The following is a 26,078-nucleotide window of genomic DNA, read 5'->3' as shown; positions in this document are numbered from 1 at the left end:
GTTAGCCGTGTCAACCCGAACACGACCTATTTATTAAACGGGTTAGACGAGTCAACCCGAACATGATTCGAACCCATTTAAGGCAAACCCAAACCCGCTAACTCTCGTACGGGTTTCGAGTCGTGTCATTGTGTTTGACACGTTTTGCCGGCCCTAACCCGATCCGAATAAACCGCCTAAACCAAACCGAATAAACTGAAAAAAAAATACAACCCGAATAACTTTACAAAAAATTCAAACCGCCCAATAAATATATTCGCTGGGTTGAATATTATTCTAACCCGCCCAAATAACTCGAATAAACCGATTTACATAATTTTTACTAAAATTATCTATATTATAATAGATAAATTATGTTTAATAGTTAAACTATTTTACATTTAAAGTTTGTATTTTATAGTGTTTAATTTGAAATTTGGAATTTATAGTTGATAATTTTGATTGTATTTGAATATTGAAGTTGAAATTTAGAATTTACATATGAATATATATTTTTTTTATTCTATTTTTTGAAAAATATTGTTTAATACTTTAATATTTATTCAATTTATATTTATTTTTTAACATTAATTTAAATTATAACCCTTTTAATCTTAAAAGGTGTATACTATACATTTATTTTTTCAAATCAATTATTTGAACACCAAAAACTAACAATAATGAAGAGAATAAAAAATAAAGATCGGTTTGAACGGGTTAACCCGACCAAACTGACGAAAATCATTGGGTGGGTTACACTTGTTTTATTTTTTCATTGGACGGGTTACAATTAGATATTTATAACCCGAAATTTATATTGGGTTGATAAAAATACACTATAACCCGACCAAACTGACCGATGTACACCCCTAATACAACCATCTCATTGACCTAGCAGGGAACCTCCGGGTAGAAACATACCTGGCAGATCTACATAAGGGGAACATTCATGAGTTGGCCAAAATGTCCTCTGCAGAATATGGCCGGATACTTAACCTGTCGACCAGATAAAATGGGAGCCAAGTATTAAGGGATCTGACCGGATGACCAACATGCCGATCAGATCTAGCATTGCCAGGGATGCTGAACAGAGATATGCAATCCTTGATTTTGCCCTTAGCAAGCTTCCAAAAATATCAACAACTAAACCCTACGAACTCGGAACCAACAAATCTATCCGAGAAAATAGGAGCTTTATCATATCATAAGTGTATCCTAAAAAATAGGGATGTTTACTATTCTGTTTACTCCTTTTATAGAGCCATATGTAACAACTCTCCCCCTATAAATAGTGAGAGCATTCACAAGGGGAGGGGACCGAAAAATAGAGAGAGAGCTATACTCATACTTACGCATCTGAGAACACTTTGCTGAGAGATATATGTAAACACTTCGAGAGACATAGCTAGAAACCACCTTGTCTTCCTTGGTGATTTGCCCAATATTATCTCACAAGTAATACAACTAAAGAGGAGTAGGTCATTACCCATCACTACTACAAAAATAGTTTTTTCTGACGTTTTTAAACAGTCGTTTAAAGTATTCCCGTCGGTTTCTATAACAGTCGCCTATACGACCGTCGCAAAATGGGCAAAATAGGCGACGGTTAAAAACCATCGCTAATGTGGACTTCCCGACGGTTTAAAACCGTCGAGAATGCAAAAAAAAAAAAGAGAAAAAAATACATATTTTTTTTCACCATTAATGGTAGAAAAATCTATATTTTCCCCCAATTTTTTTTTCATGCATTGTTTTTATAATTTTACCTAAATTAAAATAAAATAACTAATTAATTTTATTACAATAACAACTAACTTTAAACCACATTAAATTTATACAATAATAAAATAAATATATATAATAAATAAAAAGTATATAAATAAATAAATATATTTAATATCAAAACAACAACAAAATAACATTCAAATAACAAAAAGAATGGCGGCAAAATCCCTAAAACTTTCATTTTGGTTTCACTTAACCCCCAAAACCCAAATTTGGGCGGTAAAACCCCCAATACTCGTATTCTGTTAGTAATTTAACATTTTCGTCCATTTTAGGTGTTAAGTGCCATGTTGGACTGGACACACTGTACATGTAATATCTTAGAAAATATAATAATATTTAACTGAGCATATTTTATTAAATATGAGATTATTTTGATAATGAAGTAAGATTATGATCTTACTTAAGTTAATTAGTGAAAGTTTATTAAGTGACTAATAAAGCGTAATTTATTAATTACAGAGATTTTATCAGATAATGTGTGAATAGTAAACAATATTTATGAGATAAAATATTTTTGGGCGCGGTGACCGTGGAACTTGACGGAGAGGTCAGAGATATTGCGACAATAAAAGATGAATTGAATTGGATTTTATACCGGACTAGTTTAGAGTGTTAGATTGTCGGTTTGGCGAATTAGTTAGAATTACCAAAATGCCCCTAGGTTTTAAATAGTTTAAGTTTTATCAAGAGGGGTAATATGGTCATTTCTTAGGTTAATTTCACTATGTCTTTTAATGTTAATTGGTCTAAATTTTATTTAATTAATGTTAGTTAAATGCTGAATATTTTTGAAGCTAATAAGTTATTAATTTAGAAACTAAGGAAACACCTAATTGCTTCATCTCTCCCTCTCCTTCTCGAGCAAGCTAGAAGCCATCCAACCAAGGGAAAATTCTTCACCATTTTTCTTGAATTCCAGCAGATTTTGTATCTAAGTTCAACCTAGAGGCTTTGAGGTAAGATTCTTGCTATGTGGGCTTAAGATTTTCAAGTTTTAGGTTGGTTTTAGACTAGGGTTTTGGGATTTCGTGGCTGTATGTTTAAATTGAATTCAGAGAATGATTTCTATGTTTGATTCAAGATTGTTTAAGTTTGAATTTGATGATTCTAGGGCTGTTAAGTTTGAAATCTTTAAGAATTGAGTTTATGAACTCAAAGTTCACTCAAGTATGGTGATTTTGTTATTTTGAGGTGTTGTTGAGTTTTGAATGTTTGGTTATCTCATTTTTATGTTATAAAGCTATTCTGGAAAGTTTGAACAGGTTTGGAAGAAATTTGGTTGGGTTTTGGAGCAACAAACCAGAGTTTTCCTGTTTCTGCAGCAGGGAAAACCAGTTAACCAGTTTTGGTAGCAAGGGTAACCCTAGTTTTAGGCTTCGAAACTAGTTTTGTTCAGGGTGTTTTCCAGAGCTTAGAATAGGATATTTTAATGATGTTTGAGTTATTCCTAACCAGTGGAGAGTTAGATATGTCCGGTTACGAAGTTAGGGTTATTCTAAAGTTTGGAATAAGTTATTTATTGAGCTTTGTTGTCGTGAAATAGGACCCGAGATCGTCGAGCGTAGTTCCACTCAGGTTGGCCCGCATACTTGACTATTGGACTGAGGTAAGAAAAGTGATACACACCATATATAGTTAAATAATTAATGATTGTGATTGGTATAGACTTGAATATAATGAAGGTCCTGTTTATGTGTTTGTTATGCCTCGGTTGTGATCGAGGGTTGGAAACAGTCATTACCGTTATAAGTAATTACTCCTGAAACTGCAGTTAGGTTTCTTACTTATCGTTTGCTTTATCGGGCAATGATAGTGACATACGCAGCTCATGGTTAACGAGTGGTAGGATTGGAAACGGTCATTGCCGTTACGAATAATTACTCTTGAAACTGCGGATAGATTTCTTACTTATCGTTTGCTTTATCGGGAAACGATAGTGACATACGCAACTCGTGGTTAACGAGTGGTAAGGGTGCTTAATGAATTACCGAGATGGTGTGTTTACAAGTATGAAATTGTATGAGCATGTTAGTGTGTGATGTGTTACGTTTACGTTTATTCTATTATAGTAAGATTCATTGGATTTAATAATGTTTATGGATTTAATTACTATTCTTGTTGAGTCTCTGTGACTCATGGGTGCTAAATGGTGCAGGTAAAGGGAAAGGCAAAATTGGGCAGCCATGAGTTTGAGGTCTCTGCAGCAGTGTACATATCAGCCGTGGTGTCTTGGCTTCTGAGAAGCCGGATCAATCCTTTTTCTATGACTAAAAATGTAACCTACTTTTTGTAATAATGTAATAACAGTTTTATAACTAGTTGAAAAAGAATTTTATAAACAGGGGATCCCCGTGTTATGACAGTATTTGTATGAAGTTTTATTATAAATTTTAATCAATAGTTTTATTTAGACCACACTTTCCCTAAACTAATAGATTAGTTATTAATAAATTTGTAAGAGTACACACATAACGTCCTTGGGAGTCAGGGCGTTACAGTACAAACGACACAATTTTATTGGTCCACGTAAAAAGTTATTTAAAAAAAATTAAAAAATTCAAATAAAATTAATTTGAAATTAAAAAAATTATAAATAAAAAAATAATTTTTCTTTTTTTCCTTTCTTTCTATTTCTTTTTCTTTTTTTTTTTCTTTTCTTTTCTTTCTTTTTCTTTATAGTTCATCTTTTCTGACCTCTCTCGCTCTATCACTCTCTCTCTATCGATCTCCTCTCTCTATCTCTCTTAATCTCAATTCAATCTAGGGTTTTCAAAACCCTTGGGTAGCCACTTCGGCAGTTCTCCGACCACCCCAAGGCACCTCGACTCCTCTCTCTCTCTCTCGATCTCGATCTCCTCTCTCTCTCTCTCTCTCTCTCTCTCTCTCTCTCTCTCTCTCTCTCTCTCTCTCTCTCTCTCTCTCTCTCTCTCTCTCCCTCTTAGTCCCGATGATCTCAAATCCCTTCGAGAGCCACCACAGGCCACCTTGGTGGTTCTCCGACAACCCCCAGCCACCTTGACGGTTCTCCGACAACCTCCGGCCACTTCGACGGTTCTCCAACAACCCCCAACCACCTCGACGGTGCCTCTCTCTCCCTCGGTGTGCTCTCGTAAGTCCTCTCCTCTCCTCATTTCTCTTTCTTAAAAATGTTGTTTTATTTTTCCAGATCTAGGTGTTTTGTGATTTGGAAAAACACCTATTTTGGTTTAAGAAACTATATTTTGGTGTTTTGTAATTTGTAATTTTTTTTTCTGTTTTAGGTGAGCTTTGATTGGTTTTATGTGGTGGTGGTTTTGGTGAGGTGTTGGTGGTTTTTAGTTAGGTGATGGTGGTTTGTGGGGGAGAGAGAGAGATTTATGGGGGGAGAGAGAAGAGAGAGAGAGAGAGAGAACTGTAAATGGAAAAAGCTGAAAAGAAAAAAAGAAAGAAAAAAGAAACCGACGAAAGAAAAGAAAAAAAAATAAAGAAAAAAAAAAGAAAATTATTTTTTTATTTATAACTATTTTTTAATTTTAAATTAATTTTATTTTAATTTTTTAATTTTTTTTAAATAATTTTTTACGTGGACCAATAAAATTGTGTCACGTGTACACTGTGTCCTGCCCAACATGACACTTAACACTTAAAATGGATGAAAATATTAAATTGCTAACAGAATACGAGTATTAGAGTTTTTACTGCCTAAATTTGGGTTTTGGGGTTAAGTGAAACCAAAATAAAAGTTTTGGGGAGTTTTGCTGCCATTTATCCTAACAAAAAATCAACAACAAATTAACAATAGCACAACATAAAATGACCGTATTTTCTGTAAATAAAATCAAAAACTTGTAAAAATGTTTAAAATTCCGTAAAACCGTATTTTGGTAATTTTTTTTTGTTTTGTTTTTGTGTATTTATGAAATAATCTCATTTCAAAAACTCAATTCGTATTTACATTTTTTTTAGTCTAGACTATAGTATATGTTATCTATCGATTTCAATTAAATATGATAAACCTAATATATAGAGTATCATTAATTTTAATTAATAAATTATAATATTATATAAAGTAAAAATGATCATAAAATATAATTTCTCTTGTCACACTCTTTTGTATTAAAGTCACCATGAAGAGCTTATATTGTGCATGAACCACCGCTTAATCATATAATAATATATATATACATATATATATATATATATATCATCTTATATGATCTTGATTATCTTGGTACTTCATCAACCAGTTAACTACTTTTCATATTATTATATATATTCATCACATAAATCAAATATATATTATTCTTTACTTAATTAATGGCCAACAACAACAACAACAACAACGATGGTGATAGAGATCATGGAATCGAAAGTTTCTTCGAGGACCACAGATTAACTTTCTTCCTAATAGCAGCCGGAACAATCTCTCTCTTCATTACCATCTACCTTCTAGTCACTATCTTCTTATATAGCCGGGATCAAGCTCGAGAGCAACCACGCGAGCCGGGGAATATTAATAGCATCGAGATGGTGTCTGTGGCCGAACTTATCCCAGCGCACAAGTATAAGAAAGGAGACGGTTTGGTAGGAAATGACAACGACGACAAAGATGAAGACGTGGTTTGCGCGGTGTGCCTAGCAGAATTCGAAGAGGGAGAGGAGCTCCGAACTTTGCCAGAGTGTTTTCACTCGTTTCACGCGCCCTGTATAGATATGTGGCTCTTCTCACATACCACTTGTCCGGTGTGTCGTCGTGATGCCACACCTTCCCCCTCTCCAAGGATCGGATGCCATGGTGAGTCCAGGGTGGATTAATTCTAAAGCATTGCTATTAGTCACTACTAGTATATAAACAAGATGACGCTTTGCGTATATTTAACAATATTACATTAAAACCTATGAAACCTTTAGCAATATAAAATCTTATAAGAATGTTAAATACTATTAGTAACTTTTAGTATTTTACTTTATTTTAAGGCATATTACACATAGCTATTAATAATATGAAATTTTGTATTTCGCTTCATAAATTTGTCATGTAATGTAGCTCATGATGGCGATCTAACAAAACCTAATGTACATTTTTAGGCATAGTTAAAAATATAGAATAAAATATTTTTTAATCAATATTATTTTCAAAGTGTTTTAATAGTACTTTTTTTATTTAATTAAATTTTTAAGAGTAAATTATAAATTAAGTAAAGTATTTTAATTGTGAAAAATAGTTTTTCAATTTTTTTTAGGAGTGGAGTCTGATTAATATTGTTTTTTGTTTTTAATTTTCAATATTGTATTTTAAAAAACTAAGAACACAAAATAATTTTTGTAGGTTTAAACTAATTAACAAAAGGTCTTCGGTTGATTTTTTTTCTAAAATATATTTTTGATTTTTATTTAAAAAAACTTCAATAAAAAAATAATTAATAAACATGTTTATAAAAAGATAAACATTTTAAAAGTTTGTAATAAACAATGAGAATATGTAATTCAAAAGAAAAAGTGATGAAAACTCTAGAAAACTAACTTTTTGCTCTCCTCAAAAAATTATTTAACATTTTGTCTCTGGTACAATTTATATGTTGTTGTGTTTCTTAATTTTCTTTTGTTAAAATAGTTCTTGAATTATTTACAATATTATAAAAGGGACTGAAGTTCCATTTATTTTCTTTAGCAGATTGATATTGTGCTGCCATTTTCCCCATAATAAAGGTAGTAATGTGATGTGGATAATTCAAATTAAAAAAAAATTAAAAACCTTTTAAAATGTTATAGTTTTCTCTTTATTATTCTTTTCACGTGGCGCGTTGTGATTTTTTATATTATTTATTAAATTAAATTATTTAAGATTCAGTATTATAAAATTATACTTATAATAATATGTCACATCTTTTAGTATTTAGGGTACCACTAAAATAAACTCAATAAATCATTAAATTAAACTAATCACGAAAAGTATGTTCTTCAATACTCCCATACATATATATAAATATATATTAATTTATAAAACTACAAATTTTATAATTAATAAATTACTTTTATGAACAAATCCAAATTTATCTAAAAAAATATACAGCATTAATATACGATTTCAAAATCTCTTTGGTTATCACACAAGAGAATAACCTAGCAAAATTTAAGAGTTGAATAAACTATTATATATATTTAATATGAGATTTTTTTGACATTGAACTTGGAGAAATAGAAGGAACATGTATCACACGCGCAAAATTTGATAAAATATCCCATGAATATTCTAACCTAGTAGGTATTCAAGAATCTGTACATGAAATTTTAATGAATTTGAAAGAAATTGTATTGAGAAGAAATCTGTATGGAACGCGCGAGACATCAATTTGTGGTAAGGGTCCTGAATATGTAACTGCTCAAGATATCTTACCATCTTCGGTGGAAATTGTTGATAATACACATCATATAACTAACCTAACAGAACCAATTAATTTGTGTGACTACTTGGACTTGGGTCTCTTTCTTGGGCGGGACATCAAGTACATGTATCTTTACCGATTAATCAATTTCTAAATGCTGGAGTAGATCCTAATGAAATTCCACTTCCTCATGAATTTATCTTGAATCGTGATCTTTTGGCTCAACTTTATCCCAGTTTTGCTGAGGGAGCAACCCCATTTTTCACCTTGAATTGGTCATTAGAATATTTTTAATATTGTACAAAATTAATTAATTTAATTTTGTATTGCTAGGACATTTAGTTAGCTTAGTTACTTAGGATAGTAGATAATTCTGTTACCTTCCTAACTGTTACTTGTTTGTTACATTCGGTTAAAGGTTCAACTCTTTAATCATGTGTATATATACTTTGTAAAGCTTGGATTAATCAATAAGAGATTTTTTTTCTCTTTTCTTTTCTCTCTCTTTACTTTCTTTCTTCTATGTTTCTTTCTCCAATAGTGTCCAAGAGGTTGAATACCTATAACATGGTATCATAGCCTTTTCTGCCATTAACGACGAACATGGCTTCAATCGATCATGACAACTCAAATTATCAACTTGCACCTCAAGGAACACAATTTGCAGCCCCGAGAAATTGAACCAGAATTCAAGATGATGTTGCTCTAGTTCACTTCAATCATACTGTCTCGATCAAACTTAATGATCACAATTTTCTCCTGTGGAAGCAATAGATTCTTGCAGCCATCCGTGGTAATTGTTTACAGAAGTTAATTCAAGATGTTCCACCTCCTCAATTTCTTAGTAATGCCAATTGAGTTGCTCACAAGTTCAATCCTGAGTTTGTTAATTGGGAAGTTCATGATCAGCTTCTTGTATCTTGGCTCCTTTCCTCCATGACAGAGAGTTTACTAACTCGTATGGTTGGTTGCAACTCAACTCGTCAGATCTGGAAAGCTCTTGAGCAACATTTCACTCAAAAGGTTTCTTCCAAGATTCTCAAGTTCAAAACTAAGCTTCAAAAATTAAAGAAAGGCACACTAAGTCTCAATGACTATCTTCTCAAAGTAAAACAACATGTGGATTTACTAGCATCTGTTGGAGAAGTTCTTTCTGATCGAGACCACATTGCTGCAATCTTTAAAGGCATGCCTAGTGAGTACGACACTTTCATCATCTCTACCAACACTCGCGTTAAAGGTTACACTATTGGTGAGATTGAGGGTCTACTTCTTGCATCTGAATCTCGAATAGAGAAGGAGGATCAAGAAGCTGAACCAAGTATTAACATGGCCACTACTGAGCAAGATCCATCTCTTGAAGCATTCTTTGCTCAAGAAAATCGAAATTACAGAGCTCGTGCGTACTCTTGAGGTTAGTATTTCTCTAATGGATTCAATTTCTCTAATTTTTCATCTTTTCCTAATTCCAGAGGAAATTTTAGAGGAAATTGCCCTCGAGAAACCACTAATAACACTCAGGCCACTACCATGGGAAGAGGAAGAGGTGGTCGATTCCCAGCAGCTCCCAATCAAATCCAATGTCAGCTATGCCAAAAACTTAGGCATGTTGTTATTGACTGTTTTTATCAATTTGATAAAAACATCACAATATGTTTCTAGTAGTAGATCAATCTCAACTACAGGCCAACATTCCTCATATAACTCAAATTCAGGATGACAACTGGTATCCCGATTCTAGGCTACAAATCAATGCACTCCAAATGGACAAAATGTCATAACAACAATAGATTATGAAGGGCCTGAACAACTATATATTGGCAATGGTACTAGACTACCTATTTCTCAAATTGGTAATGCCTATCTTATTCCTAACACATGTGATAAATCCTTAATCCTAAACAAATTACTTCATGTGCCTGAAATTACAAAGAACCTGCTTAGTGTTTCTAAATTTACTACAGATTATAATGTTTACTTTGTGTTTTATCTTGATGTGTATTATGTCAAGGATCAAGTGAGTAAAGCTGTTCTACTGACTGGGTCAAAGGCCTATATACTTTTGACTCTAATCAACTACAGTTGTCTGCCTCCCCCTTAACTTATAGTACTTCAAAGCTCCCTCATCAGCCATGCACAAAAATTTAGCTATTACTTCCCAAAGTCAGAGTCTCAACTCTACTATTTGCGTCAAGTGTAACAACTCTGTTCATGAGTTTGAATTGTAACGTAATCGCCTTGGTCATCCCTCTAAGAGGATTGTTAAGTCTGTTCTTTCAAGTTGTAACATTTCAAATTTTGAATAAATGCCAAATTCTATATGTAAAGCTTGTTGTTTAGGAAAAATACACAAATTTCCTTTTTCAAAAGCTTATGAAATTTATTATACTAAGCCATTTACAACCTCTCACAATGGATGTAAATACTACATACATTTTATAAATGCCTATTCTAGATTTACAAGGCTTTATTTACTCAAAACCAAATCTGATGTTGTCAAAACATTCCAAAATTTTAAAATAGAAGTTGAGTTGCAACTAGGCACTAAAATTCAAACATTTCAATTTGATTGGGGAGGGGAATATAGAGTCTTCATAGAGTATCTGAGAGAAGCAGGCATAGTCGATAGAAAAGCTTGTTCAACTACTCATGAACAAAATGGTCTAGCTGAAAGAAAACATAGACACATAGTGGAGAATGGTCTCACACTTCTTTCTCAAGCCAATCTACCCTTAAGGTACTGGGATGAAGCCTTTAGGACAGCTTTCTACATTCACAATAGACTTCTTACCCCAGTTCTTTCTCTCAAATCTCCCATTAAAGTGTTGTTTAACATTGCTCCATATTACGCCAAACTCAAAGTGTTTGGTTGCATCTATTATCCTAATATCAAACCCTATAGCAAGCACATGATTAATTTTAGGTCTTCCCCTTGCACCTTTATTGGGTAGAATCTCAATCATAAGGGTTATAAGTGTCTTGATCCTTCTGGAAGATTATACATCTTGAGAGATGTAATCTTTAATGAGTCCACATTTCCTCATCATAATCTTGATCTGTGACAGTCAGTAGTCCCGTGATCCGTAAGGGGAAATACCGGGTAAGCTGTGCAATCCCACACCGCCTGGGGAAGGTCAAGTGGGGTGATTCTGAGACTGTGTAGGTATGGGACTACACAGTTGAAGAGGGCTTAAATGGATTAATTGGTACTACCTATATCAACAAGGTGCATCTTGTTTTTCGGTAGCCCATCTCGAAAGAACTCCACCGTTAAGCGTGCTTGGCTTGGAGCAATTTCAAGGATGGGTGACCTCCTGGGAAGTTTTCCCAGGATGCGTGTGAGTGAGGACAAAGCACGCTGGAAACACTTGTGTTGGTCTGTAGGGTCAGTCATCAATCCAGGAAGCAGCCAGAGTGGCGTACTCGTGTATAAGAGCCATTAGTCCGTGGGTGTAAGGGCCCAATGGAGGCTTGAAGCGGGGACGTTACAAATGGTATCAGAGCCTTGACCCAGCCGGAAGTGTGGTCGACGAGGACGTCGGACCCCGTAAGGGGTGGTGATTGTGACAGTCAGTAGTACCGTGATCCGTAAGGGGAAATACCGGGTAAGCTGTGCAATCCCACACCGCCTGGGGAAGGTCAAGTGGGGTGATTCTGAGACTGTGTAGGTATGGGACTACACAGTTGAAGAGGGCTTAAATGGATTAATTGGTACTACCTATATCAACAAGGTGCATCTTGTTTTTCGGTAGCCCATCTCGAAAGAACTCCACAGTTAAGCGTGCTTGGCTTGGAGCAATTTCAAGGATGGGTGACCTCCTGGGAAGTTTTCCCAGGATGCGTGTGAGTGAGGACAAAGCACGCTGGAAACACTTGTGTTGGTCTGTAGGGTCAGTCATCAATCCAGGAAGCAGCCAGAGTGGCGTACTCGTGTATAAGAGCCATTAGTCCGTGGGTGTAAGGGCCCAATGGAGGCTTGAAGCGGGGACGTTACATGATCCCCCAAATTATATGTCTCCTTAATCTATGTCAAGTACTTCTAGCAAAATCCCAACAGTTAGTTGTCCATACACCGTTGAGTTCTTATTCCCTTATGATACTGCCACTAACACAATTGTTTCTATTTTTATTGACAATTGTGTTTCTGAGAATAGTGAAGGCCAACCATTACATGATTTCAGTTCTGATGCCTCTCCAAGGATACAAGCTCCCACTATAACTGTTGCTCCACAAAAAACTCAAATACCAGTGTCCCATTCATTTTCTGTTCTCACTTCATCTGTTGGTCAATTAACTGAACCAATTCCCACGAGTGTAGCTCCTGCAGTACCAGTTGTAGCTAGAACAACACCAATTGTGCCATCTGAACTACCTTCCTAGCTCTCATCTGAGGTTTCTGCACCTAGCACATCCGCTCTTGGTAAAACACATAGCATGCAAACTCGTGGCAAAAGTGGCATCAAAAAGCCAAAAGCTTATTTAGCTACTCAAGTTCCCACATCTCTACAACAAGCTCTTCAATAGTTATAGTGGAACAAAATCCTTGTAGAAGAGATTCTTGCTTTAAAAAGGAACAAAACATACACTCTTGTTAAATTACCACCTGGTAGAACTGCAATTGGATGCAAATGGGTGTATAAAATCAAAGAAATCTCTGATGGCAGTGTTCTCAAGTTCAAAGCCAAAATAGTTTCAAAAGGTTTCCATCAGTAACTTGGCTTTGATTACACAGAGACTTTTAGCCCTATTGTCAAGCCTGTCACTACCAGAGTTGTTCTTACTCTTGCTCTATCTAAAGGTTGGGATATTAAACAACTTGATGTTAACAATGCATTTTTAAATGGTGAATTGCAGGAAGAAGTATACATGTTTCATCCTTTTAGTTTTGAACAACTTGATTCTCCTAAGCTTATATGCAAGTTACATAAGGCTTTGTATGGCCTCAAAAAATTCCCTCGTGCAAAGTTTGAGAAACTCCACTGTAACATCCCCGCTTCAAGCCTCCATTGGGCCCTTACACCCACGGAATAATGGCTCTTATACACGAGTACGTCACTCTGGCTGCTTCATGGACTGATGACTGGCCCTACAGACCAACACGAGTGTTTTCAGCGTGCTTTGTCCTCACTCACACGCATCCTGGGAAAACTTCCCAGGAGGTCACCCATCCTTGAAATTGCTCCAGGCCAAGCACGCTTAACTATGGAGTTCTTTCGAGATGGGCTACCGAAAAACAAGATGCACCTTGTTGACATAGGTAGTACCAATCAATCCATTTAAGCTCTCTTCAACTGTGTAGTCCCATACCTACACAGTCTCAGAATCATCCCACTTGACCTTCCCCAGGCGGTGTGGGATTGCACAGCTTACCCGGTGTTTCCCCTTACGGATCACGGGACTACTGACTGTCACATCCACCACTGTCTCCTGTCATTGGGTTTTGTTTCATCAAAATTTGACCACAGTTTCTTCATAAGGCATACTCATTTTGGTGTATGTTGGCAATATTATCATCACATGCAGTAATCCCAAGCTCATTTCTCATTACACATCTGCTCTAAATGCCAAGTTCTCTCTCAATGATTTAGGGGCCTCTTCATTTCTTTTGGCATTGAGCTTACAACTACATCAACAGGTCTCCACTTGTCCCAAGCCAAGTATGTTAAATTTTTGAAATAGGGGGCCATTTTAACTAAATTTAATGCGAAACCAATCTTCATATTAACGTCTTAGTCGTAGGAATTTATTATGACTAGTGGGAAAAAATATTCTGAGATGGGTCCGAGCCACATTTCAAAAAGGGGTACCACTATAAAAAATGTGAGATTTTTACAATTTCGATTAAAATGATTGTTAGTGCTTGAAAACTACTTTTTCTCTCAATGTGTCCAATAGAAAAGTGATGCACAATGGTCTTGGCTTTGTCCCTGTGAAATTTCACAATTTTTTGAGATGTGTAGGGTGAGATTCTAAGAGAACACTAACGAATGTAAGAACAAGAAAAAAACTTGTTAAAACTTATGCTGAAAAGAAGAACATTCTTACCCTTACACTCATTAGTGTTCTCCTAAAATCTCAGACTACATATCTAAAAAAATCTTAAAATTTCACAGGGATGAAGACAAGAGTGTTGTGCATCACTATTCTATTGGAAACATTGAGAGAAAAAGTAGTTTTCAAGCACCAACAATCATTTTAATTGAAATAGTGAAAATCTTAAATTTCTGATAGTGGTACCCCTTTATGAAATGTGGCCCAAAACCATCTAGGAATATTTTTCCTCACTAGTCACAATAATTTCATACTACTAATACGTGAATATGAATATGGTTCTCGTTAAATTTGTTTAAAATGACCCTACACATCTCAAAAAATAGTAAAATTTCAAAAAGATGAAGCCAAGAGCGTTGTGCACCACTTTTCTATTAGAAACATTGAGAGAGAAAAATAGTTTTCAAGCACTAACAATTATTTTTATCGAAATAGTAAAAATCTCACACTTTTGATAGTGGTACCCCTTTGTGAAATGTGGCCCAGACCCATCTCGGAAAATTTTTCCCTACTAAACACAATGATTTCATTGTACTAAAACGTGAATATGAAGAATTTTTTCTCGTTAAATTTTGTTGAAATGACCCCTAATTAAAAAATTAAAAAATGTTCTACTTTTTAGGGTAAATTTTATCAAAATTTTCCTTAGTTTTAAACTCGTTAGTGTTCTCTTAAAATCTCACCCTACACATCTCGAAAAATCATGAAATTTGACAGGGATGAAGCCATGACCGTTGTGCATCACTTTTCAATTGGACACGTTGAGAGAAAAATTATTTTTCAAGCACTAACAATCTTTTACCTAAAATAGTAAAAATCTCACATCTCTGATAGTGTTACCCCTTTGTTAAATGTGGCCCGGACCCATCTCAGAATATTTTTTTCCATTTGTCATAATGATTTGATACTACTAAGACGTGAATATGAAGATTGTTTTCATGTTAAATTTGGTTAAAATGACCTCCTAATTAAAAAATTGAAAACGTACTAATTTTAAGGGTAAATTTTAAAGAATTTTTCCTTACTCTTACACTCATTAGTGTTATCTTAAAATCTCACCCTAAACATCTCGAAAAATCTTGAAATTTTATAGGAATGAAGCGAAGAGCGTTGTGCATCACTTTTCTATTGGAAACATTGAGAGAAAAATTAGTTTTCAAGCAATAACAATCATTTTAATCAAAATAGTGAAAATCTCACATAGTGAAATGTGGCTCGGACCCATCTCAAAATTTTTCCATTTCATACTACTAACACATGAATATGAAGATTGTTTTCGCATTTAATTTGGTTAAAATGACCCCTAATTAAAAAATTGATAACGTTCTACTTTTTCAGCGTAAAATTTAACAAGTTTTTTTTTACTCTTACACTTATTAGTGTTATCTCAAAATCTCACATTTCTAACAGTGGTAACCCTTTGTGAAATGTAGCCCAGTCCCATCTCATAATATTTTTCCTTACTCTTACACTCATTAGTGTTCTCTTAAAATCTCACCCTACTCATCTCGAAAAACCGTGAAATTTCATAGGAATGAAGCCAAGAGTGTTGTGCATCACTTTTCTATTGGAAACATTGAGAGAAAAAATAGTTTTCAAACACTAACAATCATTTTAATCGAAATAGTAAAAATTTCACATTTCTAATATTAGTACCCCTTTGTGAAATGTGGCTCGGACCCACCTCAAAATATTTTTTCCCTGTAGTCACAATGATTTCATACTACTAAGACGTGAATATGAAGAATGTTTTTGCGTTAATTTTTGTTAAAATGACCTACTAATTAAAAATTGAAGACGTTCCACTTTTTAGGATAAATTTTAACAAGTTTTTCCTTGCTCTTACACTCGTTAGTGTTCTTTAAAAATCTTACCCTACAAATCTCGATAAATAGTGAAAATTCACAGGTACGAAGCCAAGAGCGTTGTGCATCATTCTTCTATGGGAAAAATTGAGAGAAAAAGTAGTTTTCAAGCACTAACAACAATTTTAATTGAAATAGTGAAAATCTCACATTTTTGATAGTGGTAACCCTTTGTGAAATGTGGCTCGGACCCATCTCGAAATATTTTTCCCCTCTAGTAACAATGATTTCATACTACTAAGATGGGAATATGAAGATTGTTTTTGCATTAAATTTGGTTAAAATGACCCCCTAATTAAAAAATTGAAAAACGTTATACTTTTCTCGGTAAATTTTGACAAATTTTCCTTCCTCTTACACTCATTAGTGTTTTCTTAAAATCTCACCCTACAAATCCTTAAAAATCGTGAAATTTCACTGGGAGGAAACCAACAGCGTTGTGAATCACTTTTCTATTGGAAACATTGAGAGAAAAAGTAGTTTTCAAGCACTAACAATCATTTTAATCGAAATATTGAAAATCTCACATTTCTGATAGTGGTACCCCTTTGTGAAATGTGCCTCGGACCTATCTGGAAATATTTTTTTCCCTCTAATCACAATGATTTCATACTACTAAGACGTGGATATTAAGATTGTTTTTGCGTTAATTTTTGTTAAAATGACCCACTAATTAAAAAATTGAAAACGTTCTACTTTTCAGGATATATTTTAACTAGTTTTTCCTTACTCTTATACTCGTTAGTGTTCTCTAAAGATCTCACCCTGCAAATCTCAAAAAATATTTAAATTTTAGAGGGATGAAGCCAAGAGCGTTGCACATCACTTTTCTATTGGAAAAATTGAGACAAAAAGTAGTTTTCAAGCACTAAGAATCATTTTAATTGAAATAGTGGAAATCTCACATTTCTGATAGTGGTATACCTTTGTAAAATGTGACTCGGACCCATCTTGAAATATTTTTGCCCTCTAGTCACAATTATTTCATACTAAGACGAGAATATGAAGACTGTTTTTGCATTAAATTTGGTTAAAATGACCCCCTAATTAAATAATTGAAAACGTTCTACTTTTCAGGGTAAATTTTAACAAAATTTTGTTACTCTTACATTCATCATGTTTACTTAAAATCACACCCTACACATCTCTAAAAATCTTAAATTTCACTGGGAGGAAACCAAGAGCATTGTGAATCACTTTTCTATTGGATACATTGAGAGAAAAAGTAGTTTTCAAACACTAACAATTATTTTGATCGAAATATTAAAAATCTCACATTTCTGATAGTGGTACCCCTTTGTGAAATGTGGCTCAGACCCACCTCAAAATATTTTTCCCATCTAATCAAAATGATTTCATACTACTAAGACGGGAGTATGAAGATTGTTTTTTTTTGTTAAATTTGGATAAAATGACCCCTAATTAATAAAAATTGAAAACATTCTACTTTTCAGGGTAGATTTTAACTAGTTTCATCTTACTCTTACACTCGTTAGTGTTTTCTTAAAATCTCACCCTACACATCTCGAAAAATAGTGAAATTTAACAGTGATGATGCCAAGAGCATTGTGCATCAATTTTCTATTGGAAACATTGAGAAAAAAAGTAGTTTTCAAGCACTAAGAATCATTTTAATCGAAATAATTAAAATGTCACATTTCTGGTAGTGGTACCCCTTTGTGAAATGTGGTTCGGACCCATGTCAAAACATTTTCCCCCTCTAGTCACAATGATTTCATACTATTAAGACATGAATAAGAAGATTATTTTTACGTTAAATTTTTTAAAACGACCCCCTAATTAAAAACTTGAAAACATTCTACTTTTCAGGGTAAATTTGAACAAGTTTTTCCTTAATCTTACACTCGTTAGTGTTCTCTAAAAATCTCACCCAACACATCTCGAAAATAGTGAAATATCATAGGGACGAAGCCAAGAGCATTGTGCATCACTTTTTTTTATTAAAAACATTGAGAGAAAAAGTAGTTTTCAAGCACTAAGAATTATTTTAATCGAAGTAGTGCAAATCTCAGATTTTTCATAGTGGCACCCCTTTGTGAAATGTGGCTCGGACCCATCTCGAAATATTTTTCCCCTCTTGTCACAATAATTTCATACTACTAAGACGTGAATATGAAGATTATTTTTGTGTTAAATTTTATTAAAATTACCCCCTAATTAAAAAATTCAAAATGTTCTTGTTTTCAGAGTAAATTTTGACAAATTTTACCTTATTCTTACACTCATTAGTGCTTTCTTAAAATCTCTTCCTACACATCTCTAAAAATCGTCAAATTTCACAGGGATGAAACCAAGAGCATTGTGAATCACTTTTCTATTGGAAACATTGAGAGAAAAAGTAGTTTTCAAGCACTAAAATCTTCTCAATCGAAATAGTGAAAATCTCACATTTTTTATAGTGGCACCCCTTGGTGAAATGTGGCGTGGACGCACCTCAAAATATTTTTCCCCTCTCGTCACAATGATTTCATACTACTAAGACGTGAATATGAAGATTGTTTTTGCGCTAAATTTGGATTAAATGACCCCTTAATTTAAAAATTTAAAAATGTTTTACTTTTCAAGGTAAATTTTATCAAGTTTTTTCTTACTCTTACACTCGTCAATATTTTCTAAAATTCTCACCCTAACCATCGGAAAAATAGTGAAATTTCACAAGGATGAAGCCAAGAGCATTGTGCATCACTTTTCTATAGGAAATAATGAGAGAAAAAGTATTTTTCAAGCACTAAGAATTATTTTAATCAAAATAGTGAAAATCTCACATTTTTGATAGTGGTACCCCTTTGTGCAATGTGGCTCGGACCCATCTCGAAATTTTTTTTCCCTCTTGTCACAATGATTTCATACTACTAAGATGGGCATATGAAGATCTTTTTTTGTGTTAAATTTTATTAAAATGACCCCCTAATTAAAAAATTGAAAATGCTCTACTTTTCAGGGTAAATTTTGACAAATTTTACCTTACTCTTACACTCATTAGTGTTTTCTTAAAATCTCTACCTACACATCCCAAAAAATCATGAAATATCACAGGGATGAAACCAAGAGCGTTGTGAATCACTTTTCTAGTGGAAATATTGAGTGAAAAAGTAGTTTTCAACCACTAACAATCATTTTAATCGAAATAGTGAAAATCTCACATTTCTGATAATGGTACCCCTTTGTGAAATGTGGCTCAAACACACCTCAAAATATTTTTTCCTCAAGGCACAATGATTAAATATTACTAAGGCGTGAGTATGAAGATTGTTTTTGCGTTAAATTTGGATAAATTAACCCTCTAATTAAAAAACTTAAAACGTTTTACTTTTCAGGGTAGATTTTAACTAGTTTCTCCTTACTCTTTCACTCGTTAATGTTTTCTTAAAACCTCACCCTACACATCTTGAAAAATAGTGAAATTTCACAGGGATGAAGCTAAGAGCATTGTGCATCACTTTTCTATTGGAAACATTGAGAGAAAAAGTAGTTTTCAAGCACTAACAATCATTTTAATTGAAATAGTAAAAATCTCACATTTCTTATATTGGTACCCATTTGTGAAATGTGGCTCGGACCCTCCTCAAAATATTTTTCCCCTCTAGTCACAATGATTTCATACTACTAAGACGTCAATATTAAGATTGTTTTTCCATTAAATTTTATTAAAATGACCTACTAATTAAAAAATTTAAAGGTTCTACTTTTCAAGGTAACTTTTTACAAATTTTACCTTACTCATACACTCATTAGTGTTTTCTAAATATCTCTTCCTACACATCTTAAAAAATTGTGAAATTTTACAAGGATGAAACTAAGAGCGTTGTGAATCACTTTTCTATAGGAAACGGTCAGAGAAAAAGTAGTTTTTAAACACTAACAATCATCTTAATCAAAATAGTGAAAATCTCACATTTCTGATAATGGCACCCCTTTGTGAAATGTGGCTCGGACCCACCTAAAAATATTTTTCCCCTATAGTCACAATGATTTCATACTACTAAGATGTAAATTTCAAGATCGATTTTGCGTTAAATTTGGATCAAATGACCCCCTAATTAAAAAATTTAAAACGTTCTACTATTCAGGGTAGATTTGAACTAGTTTCTCCTTACTCTTACACTCGTTAGTGTTCTCTTAAAATATCACCCTACACATCTAAAAAAATAGTGAAATTTCACAGTGATGACGCCAAGAGCATTGTGCATCAATTTTCTATTGGAAACATTGAGAGAAAAAGTAGTTTTCAAGCACTAAGAATCATTTTGATCGAAATAGTGAAAATCTCAACTTTCTGATAATGGTACCCCTTTGTGAAATGTGGTTTGGACCCATGTCAAAATATTTTTCCCCTCTAGTCACAATGATTTCGAACTACTAAGACGTGAATAAGAATATTGTTTTTGCGTTAAATTTGGTTAAATAGGCCCTCTAATTAAAAACTTGAAAACATTCTACTTTTCAGGGTAAATTTTAACAAGTTTTTCCTTACTCTTACATTGGTTAGTGTTCTCTAAAAATCTCACCCAACACATCTCGAAAAATAATGAAATATCACAGGGACGAAGCCAAGAGCGTTGTGCATCACTTTTTTATTGGAAATATTGAGAGAAAAAGTAGTTTTCAAGCACAAAGAATCATTTCAATCCAAATAGTGAAAATCTCATATTTTTGATAGTGATACCCCTTTGTGAATGTGGCTCGGACCTATCTCGAAATATTTTTCCCCTCTCGTAACAATAATTTAATACTACTAAGAAGAAGATTGTTTTTGTGTTAAATTTTGTTAAAATGACCCCTAACTATAAAATTAAAAATGGTCTACTTTTTAGGGTAAATTTTGACAAATTTTACCTTATTCTTACACTCATTAGTGTTTTCTTAAAATCTCTTCCTACACATCTCTAAAAATTTTCAAATTTCACAGGGATGAAACCAAGAGCATTGTGAATCACTTTTTTATTGGAAACATTGAGAGAAAAAGTAGTTTTCAAACACTAAAATCATCTTAATCGAAATAGTAAAAATATCACATTTTTTATAGTGGCACCCCTTTGTGAAATGTGGCGTGGACCCACCTCAAAATATTTTTTCCCTCTAGTCATAATGATTTCATAATACTAAGACGTGAATATGAAAATTATTTTTGCGCTACATTTGGATTAAATGACCCCTTAATTAAAAAAATTAAACGTTCTACTTTTCAGGGTAGATTTTAACTAGTTTCTCCTTACTCTTACCCTCGTTAGTGTTCTCTTAAAATCTCACCCTACACATCTGGAAAAATAGTGAAATTTCACATGGATGAAGCCAAGAGAATTGTGCATCACTTTTCTATTGGAAACATTGAGAGAAAAAGTAGTTTTCAAACACTAACAATCATTTTAATCGAAATAGTGAAAATCTCACAATTTTTATAAGGGTACCCCTTTGTTAAATGTGGTTCGGACCCTGCTCAAAATATTTTTCCCCTTTGGTCACAATGATTTCATACTACTAAGACTTGAATATGAAGATTATTTTTTGCGTTAAATTTGGATAAAATGACCTGTAATTTAAAAATTTAAAACGTTCTACTTTTTAGTGTAAATTTTAATAAATTTTTCCTTACTCTTAAACGTGTTAGTGTTCTCTAAAAATCTCACCGTACACATCTCGAAAAATAGTGAAATTTTACAGGGATGAAGCCAATAGCGTTGTGCATCACTTTTCTATTGGAAATAATGAGAGGAAAAATAGTTTTCAAGCACTAAGAATCATTTTAATTGAAATAGTAAAAATCTCACATTTTTGATAGTGGTACCCCTTTGTGAAATGTGGCTCGGACCCATCAAGAAATATTTTTCCCCTCTTGTCACAGTGATTTTGTTGGAAATTATTTTACCAGGATCTTAGATCTAATCACAAGTATGTTGATTAACACCCTAAATATGAACTTTCTAAAACGATGAAATAAACACATATAAAGTTTAGGAAACCTTACATTGGGTGCAGCGGAATTAAATGACTCCTTCCGTTCAGATCTCTAACCCTTGTATCCTTTCTGTAGCAGAGTATTATCAAGATCTGAACCTGGATCTCTTTCTCTGAATCTTTGATGCTGAAACTCCTTTTGTTGATGATCTTTCTTCACGATCTTCCTTACTATGATTGAGGTATTGCTTGCTGTGTGTGGGCACTACTCTAATCACTAAGGGGTTTCAAAATATGAAGGAAGAAGAGAGAGAGAGAGAGTGGCGGCCAAGGTAGAGAGAGGGACTCAGGTTTTTCTGAATGAGAAGTGTGTTTTTCCTGAAGCCTTCACTACCTGTTTATAACATTCCACTAGGGTTAGGTTTGAATTATTTTGCATTAAAATAATGAAAATATCAGAGGTAAAACTCCTATAAAAGTGGCCGACCATGGCTTATTGGATTTGGGCCTCACTTTTTGCAATTTTGCAGTTTTATTACTTTTGTATCTGATTTTCGTAAAAACGCCAATTTTCTAATTCAACCATTTAAATGCCAATTCTAACTATTTAATAACTATAAATAATTATTAAATAATATTGTCATTTATCATATTTATTAATTGAACCATACAAAGTATCATAATTAACAAATATGCCCCTAACAACTCTTTCTTTACAATTTCGCCCTTACTTAGTGAAAATTTCACAAATAGACATAGTCTAATTTGAGAATTATAATTGATTAATTAAAACCAATTACATGAGTCTTACAAACAATATTATCTCAACTAGTGCGGGGATCATGGGTCTATATAACCGAGCTTCCAATAAGTAGATCAAGAATTTATCACTAAAATTCACTAACTTATTAATTCTTCGTTGAATCCACGCATAGAACTTAGAATTGCACTCTCAGTATATAGAATGCTCTATATGTTCCACCATATAGAAACATCTTTAGTTATCCATTGTTATAATCCTAATGTGATCAATGATCCTCTATATGAATCATCTACATTGTAAAGAGATTAGATTACCGTTACACCCTACTATGTATTTTATCCTTAAAACACTTGACCCCGTATAAATGATATTTCAGCTTATGTGAAATGAGTACTCCACCATTTATGTTCGTTTGGTCAAGCTCGAAGGAGATCATCCTTTGCTTACTATTCGCCAGATAGAAGCTATAGATTCCATGTTTATTTTAGCGCTCCCACTCAATTGCACTACCGTGTTCCCAAAATGTACGTATCACCCTGACCTAAAAGTAGGCTTAACTAACAAATCAAAGAACACGAATAGCCTTTCAAGATTGAGCCTAATCATAACAGGATTAAGAACATTTGATCTAGGATCAACTAGGCGATATTGACTTGAATAGATTTTACGGTAAGTTTAATAAATCTAAATCAAAGTTCAATATTGGTCCCTTCTGATGCATACTCCATGCATCCAACCTGAGCTTTACTTTAACCAATGTTCTGGAAAGAACATAACATTTCTCCAAATGCAAGTAAACTCTTGTTGTAGATTATCATATCAGTAAAACCCTGTGTCTGATAAATCTAGGAAACTTTATTCACATAGTCATGTTTACTTTCCAATGTGATGACAACACAATAAACAGGATCAAGTATGTGAAAAGGGTTTAAGATGAATTTATAAATCAAATAGACAAGCAATTGATAAAGTGAACCAAAATATACACAAATGAATGAAAAATACTTCTGTATTTTTATTGATGTTAAACAAAATAGATTACATTGAAATGGAGTTTTATTTAGGGCATAAAACCCAACAGATTTCATACGACTAAGATGTGAATATGGAGATCATTTTTGTGTTGAATTTTGTTAAAATGATCCCCTAATTAAAAAAATTTAAATTTTCTACTTTTCAGGGTAAATTTTGACAAATTTTATATCACTCTTACACTCATTAGTGTTTTCTTAAAATCTCTCCCTACACGTCTCTAAAAATCGTGAAATTTCACAGGTATGAAACCAAGAGAGTTGTGAATCACTTTTCTATTGGAAACATTGAGAGAAAAAGTAGTTTTCAAGCACTAACAATCATTTTAATCGAAATAGTGAAAATCTCACATTTCTCATAATAGTATCCCTTTGTGAAATGTGGCTCGGACACATCTCAAAATATTTTTTCCCTCAAGTCACAATGATTTCATATTATTAAGGTGTGAGTATGAAGATTATTTTTGCGTTAAATTTGGATAAAATGACCACCTAATTAAAAAATTTAAAATGTTCTACTTTTCAGGGGAGATTTTAGCTAGTTTCTCCTTACTCTTTCACTCGTTAATGTTTTCTTAAAACCTCACCCTACACATCTTGAAAAATAGTGAAATTTCACAGGGATGAAGCTAAGAGCATTGTGCTTCACTTTTCTATTGGAAACATTGAGAGAAAACGTAGTTTTCAAGTACTAACAATAATTTTAATTGAAATAGTGATAATCTCACATTAATTATAGTGGTACCCGTTTGTGAAATATGGTTCGGACACTCCTCCAAATATTTTTCCCCTCTAGTCATAATGATTTCATACTACTAAGACGTGAATATATTAAGATTGTTTTTCCATTAAATTTTGTTAAAATGACCCACTAATTAAAAAATTTAAAATGTTCTACTTTTTAGGGTAAATTTTTAAAAAATTTATCTTACTCATACACTCATTAGTGTTTTCTAAAAATCTCTTCCTACACATCTCAAAAAATCGTGAAATTTCACAAGGATGAAACCAAGAGCGTTGTGAATCACTTTTCTATTGGAAACATGGAGAGAAAAAGTAGTTTTCAAGCACGAACAATCATCTTAATCGAAATAGTGAAAATCTCACATTTCTGATAGTGGTACCCCTTTGTGAAATGTGCTCGGACCCACCCCAAAATATTTTTCCACTTTAGTCACAATGATTTCATACTACTAAGGCATAAATATGAAGATTGTTTTGCGTTAAATTTGGATAAAATGACACCCTAAGTTAAACATTTAAAACGTTCTACTTTTCAGGGTAGATTTTAACTAGTTTCTTCTTACTCTTACACTCGTTAGTGTTCTCTTAAAATCTCATTCTCCACATCTCGAAAAATAGAGAAATTTCACAGGGATGAAGCCAAGAGCATTGTGCATCACTTTTCTATTGGAAACATTGAGAGAAAAAGTAGTTTTCAAGCACTAACAATTATTTTAATTGAAATAGTGAAAATATCACATTTCTTATAGTGGTACCCCTTTGTGAAATTTTGCTTGGACCCTCCTCAAAAGATTTTCCCCTCTAGTCACAATGATTTCATACTCCTATGACGTGAATATGAAGATTCTTTTTGCATTAAATTAGGATAAAATGACCCCATAATTTAAAATTTTAGAACATTCTACTTTCCAGGGAAAATTTTAACAAGTTTTTCCTTACTTTTACACTCATTAGTGTTTTCTTAAAATCTCACCCTACAGATCTCTAAAAATTCGTGAATTTCACAGGGATGACACCAAGAGCGTTGTGAATCACTTTCTATTAGAAGCATTGAGAGAAAAAGTAGTTTTCAAGCACTAACAATCATCTTAATTGAAATAGTGAAAATCTCACATTTCTGATAGTGGTACCCCTTTTTGAATGTCGCTCGGACCCACCTCAAAATAATTTTCCCCTCTAGTCACAATGATTTCATACTTTTAAGACGTGAATATAAAGGTTGTTTTTGTGCTAAATTTGGATAAAATGACCCGCTAATTAAAAAATTTAAACGTTCTACTTTTTCAGGGTAGATTTTAACTGGATTCTCCTTACTCGTACACTCGTTAGTGTTCTGTTAAAATCTCACCCTACACAGCTCCAAAAATCATGAAATTTCATGGGGACAAAGCCAAGACTGTTGTGCAAAACTTATCTACTGGACGCATTGAGAGAAAAAATAGTTTTAATGCACTAACAATCATTTTAATCGAAATAGTGAAAATCTCACATTTCTCATAGTGGAACCCCCTTTGTGAAATGTGGCCTGGACCCATCTTAGAATATTTTTTGGCACTAGTCACATTGAATTCGTGCT

General features: G+C 33.4%; 1 protein-coding gene across 2 annotated transcripts; it reads left to right on the top strand.

The window, feature by feature from the left end:
* The first annotated feature begins 6,036 nt into the window (after nt 1-6,036).
* LOC133031731 (RING-H2 finger protein ATL39-like) lies at nt 6,037-10,459 on the top strand. 2 transcript variants are annotated; one of them, XM_061105329.1, is made up of 2 exons: nt 6,037-6,541; nt 8,674-10,459. In XM_061105329.1, the coding sequence occupies exons 1-2, from the start codon at nt 6,064-6,066 to the stop codon at nt 8,709-8,711; spliced, it is 516 nt and encodes a 171-aa protein (XP_060961312.1). In that variant the 5' UTR covers nt 6,037-6,063; the 3' UTR covers nt 8,712-10,459. The 2 variants fall into 2 exon arrangements, with proteins under 2 accessions (XP_060961312.1, XP_060961313.1); XM_061105330.1 differs by lacking the exon at nt 8,674-10,459 and adding an exon at nt 7,421-7,686.
* Nucleotides 10,460-26,078: the final 15,619 nt, after the last annotated feature.

The sequence above is a fragment of the Cannabis sativa genome, chromosome X (genome assembly GCF_029168945.1).
Source record: "Cannabis sativa cultivar Pink pepper isolate KNU-18-1 chromosome X, ASM2916894v1, whole genome shotgun sequence".
NCBI lineage: Eukaryota > Viridiplantae > Streptophyta > Magnoliopsida > Rosales > Cannabaceae > Cannabis > Cannabis sativa.
The sequence above is the reverse complement of the archived record's forward strand: the minus strand, read 5'-3'. Positions and strand labels throughout refer to the sequence as shown.

Bases quoted from the DNA above. Each gene is read 5' to 3' on its own strand.
- LOC133031731 (XM_061105329.1), top strand. From the start codon at position 6,064: ATGGCCAACAACAACAACAACAACAACGATGGTGATAGAGATCATGGA. The intron at 6,542-8,673 runs GTGAGTCCAGGG...TTTCTCCAATAG, and splicing joins TCCAAGGATCGGATGCCATG to TGTCCAAGAGGTTGAATACC.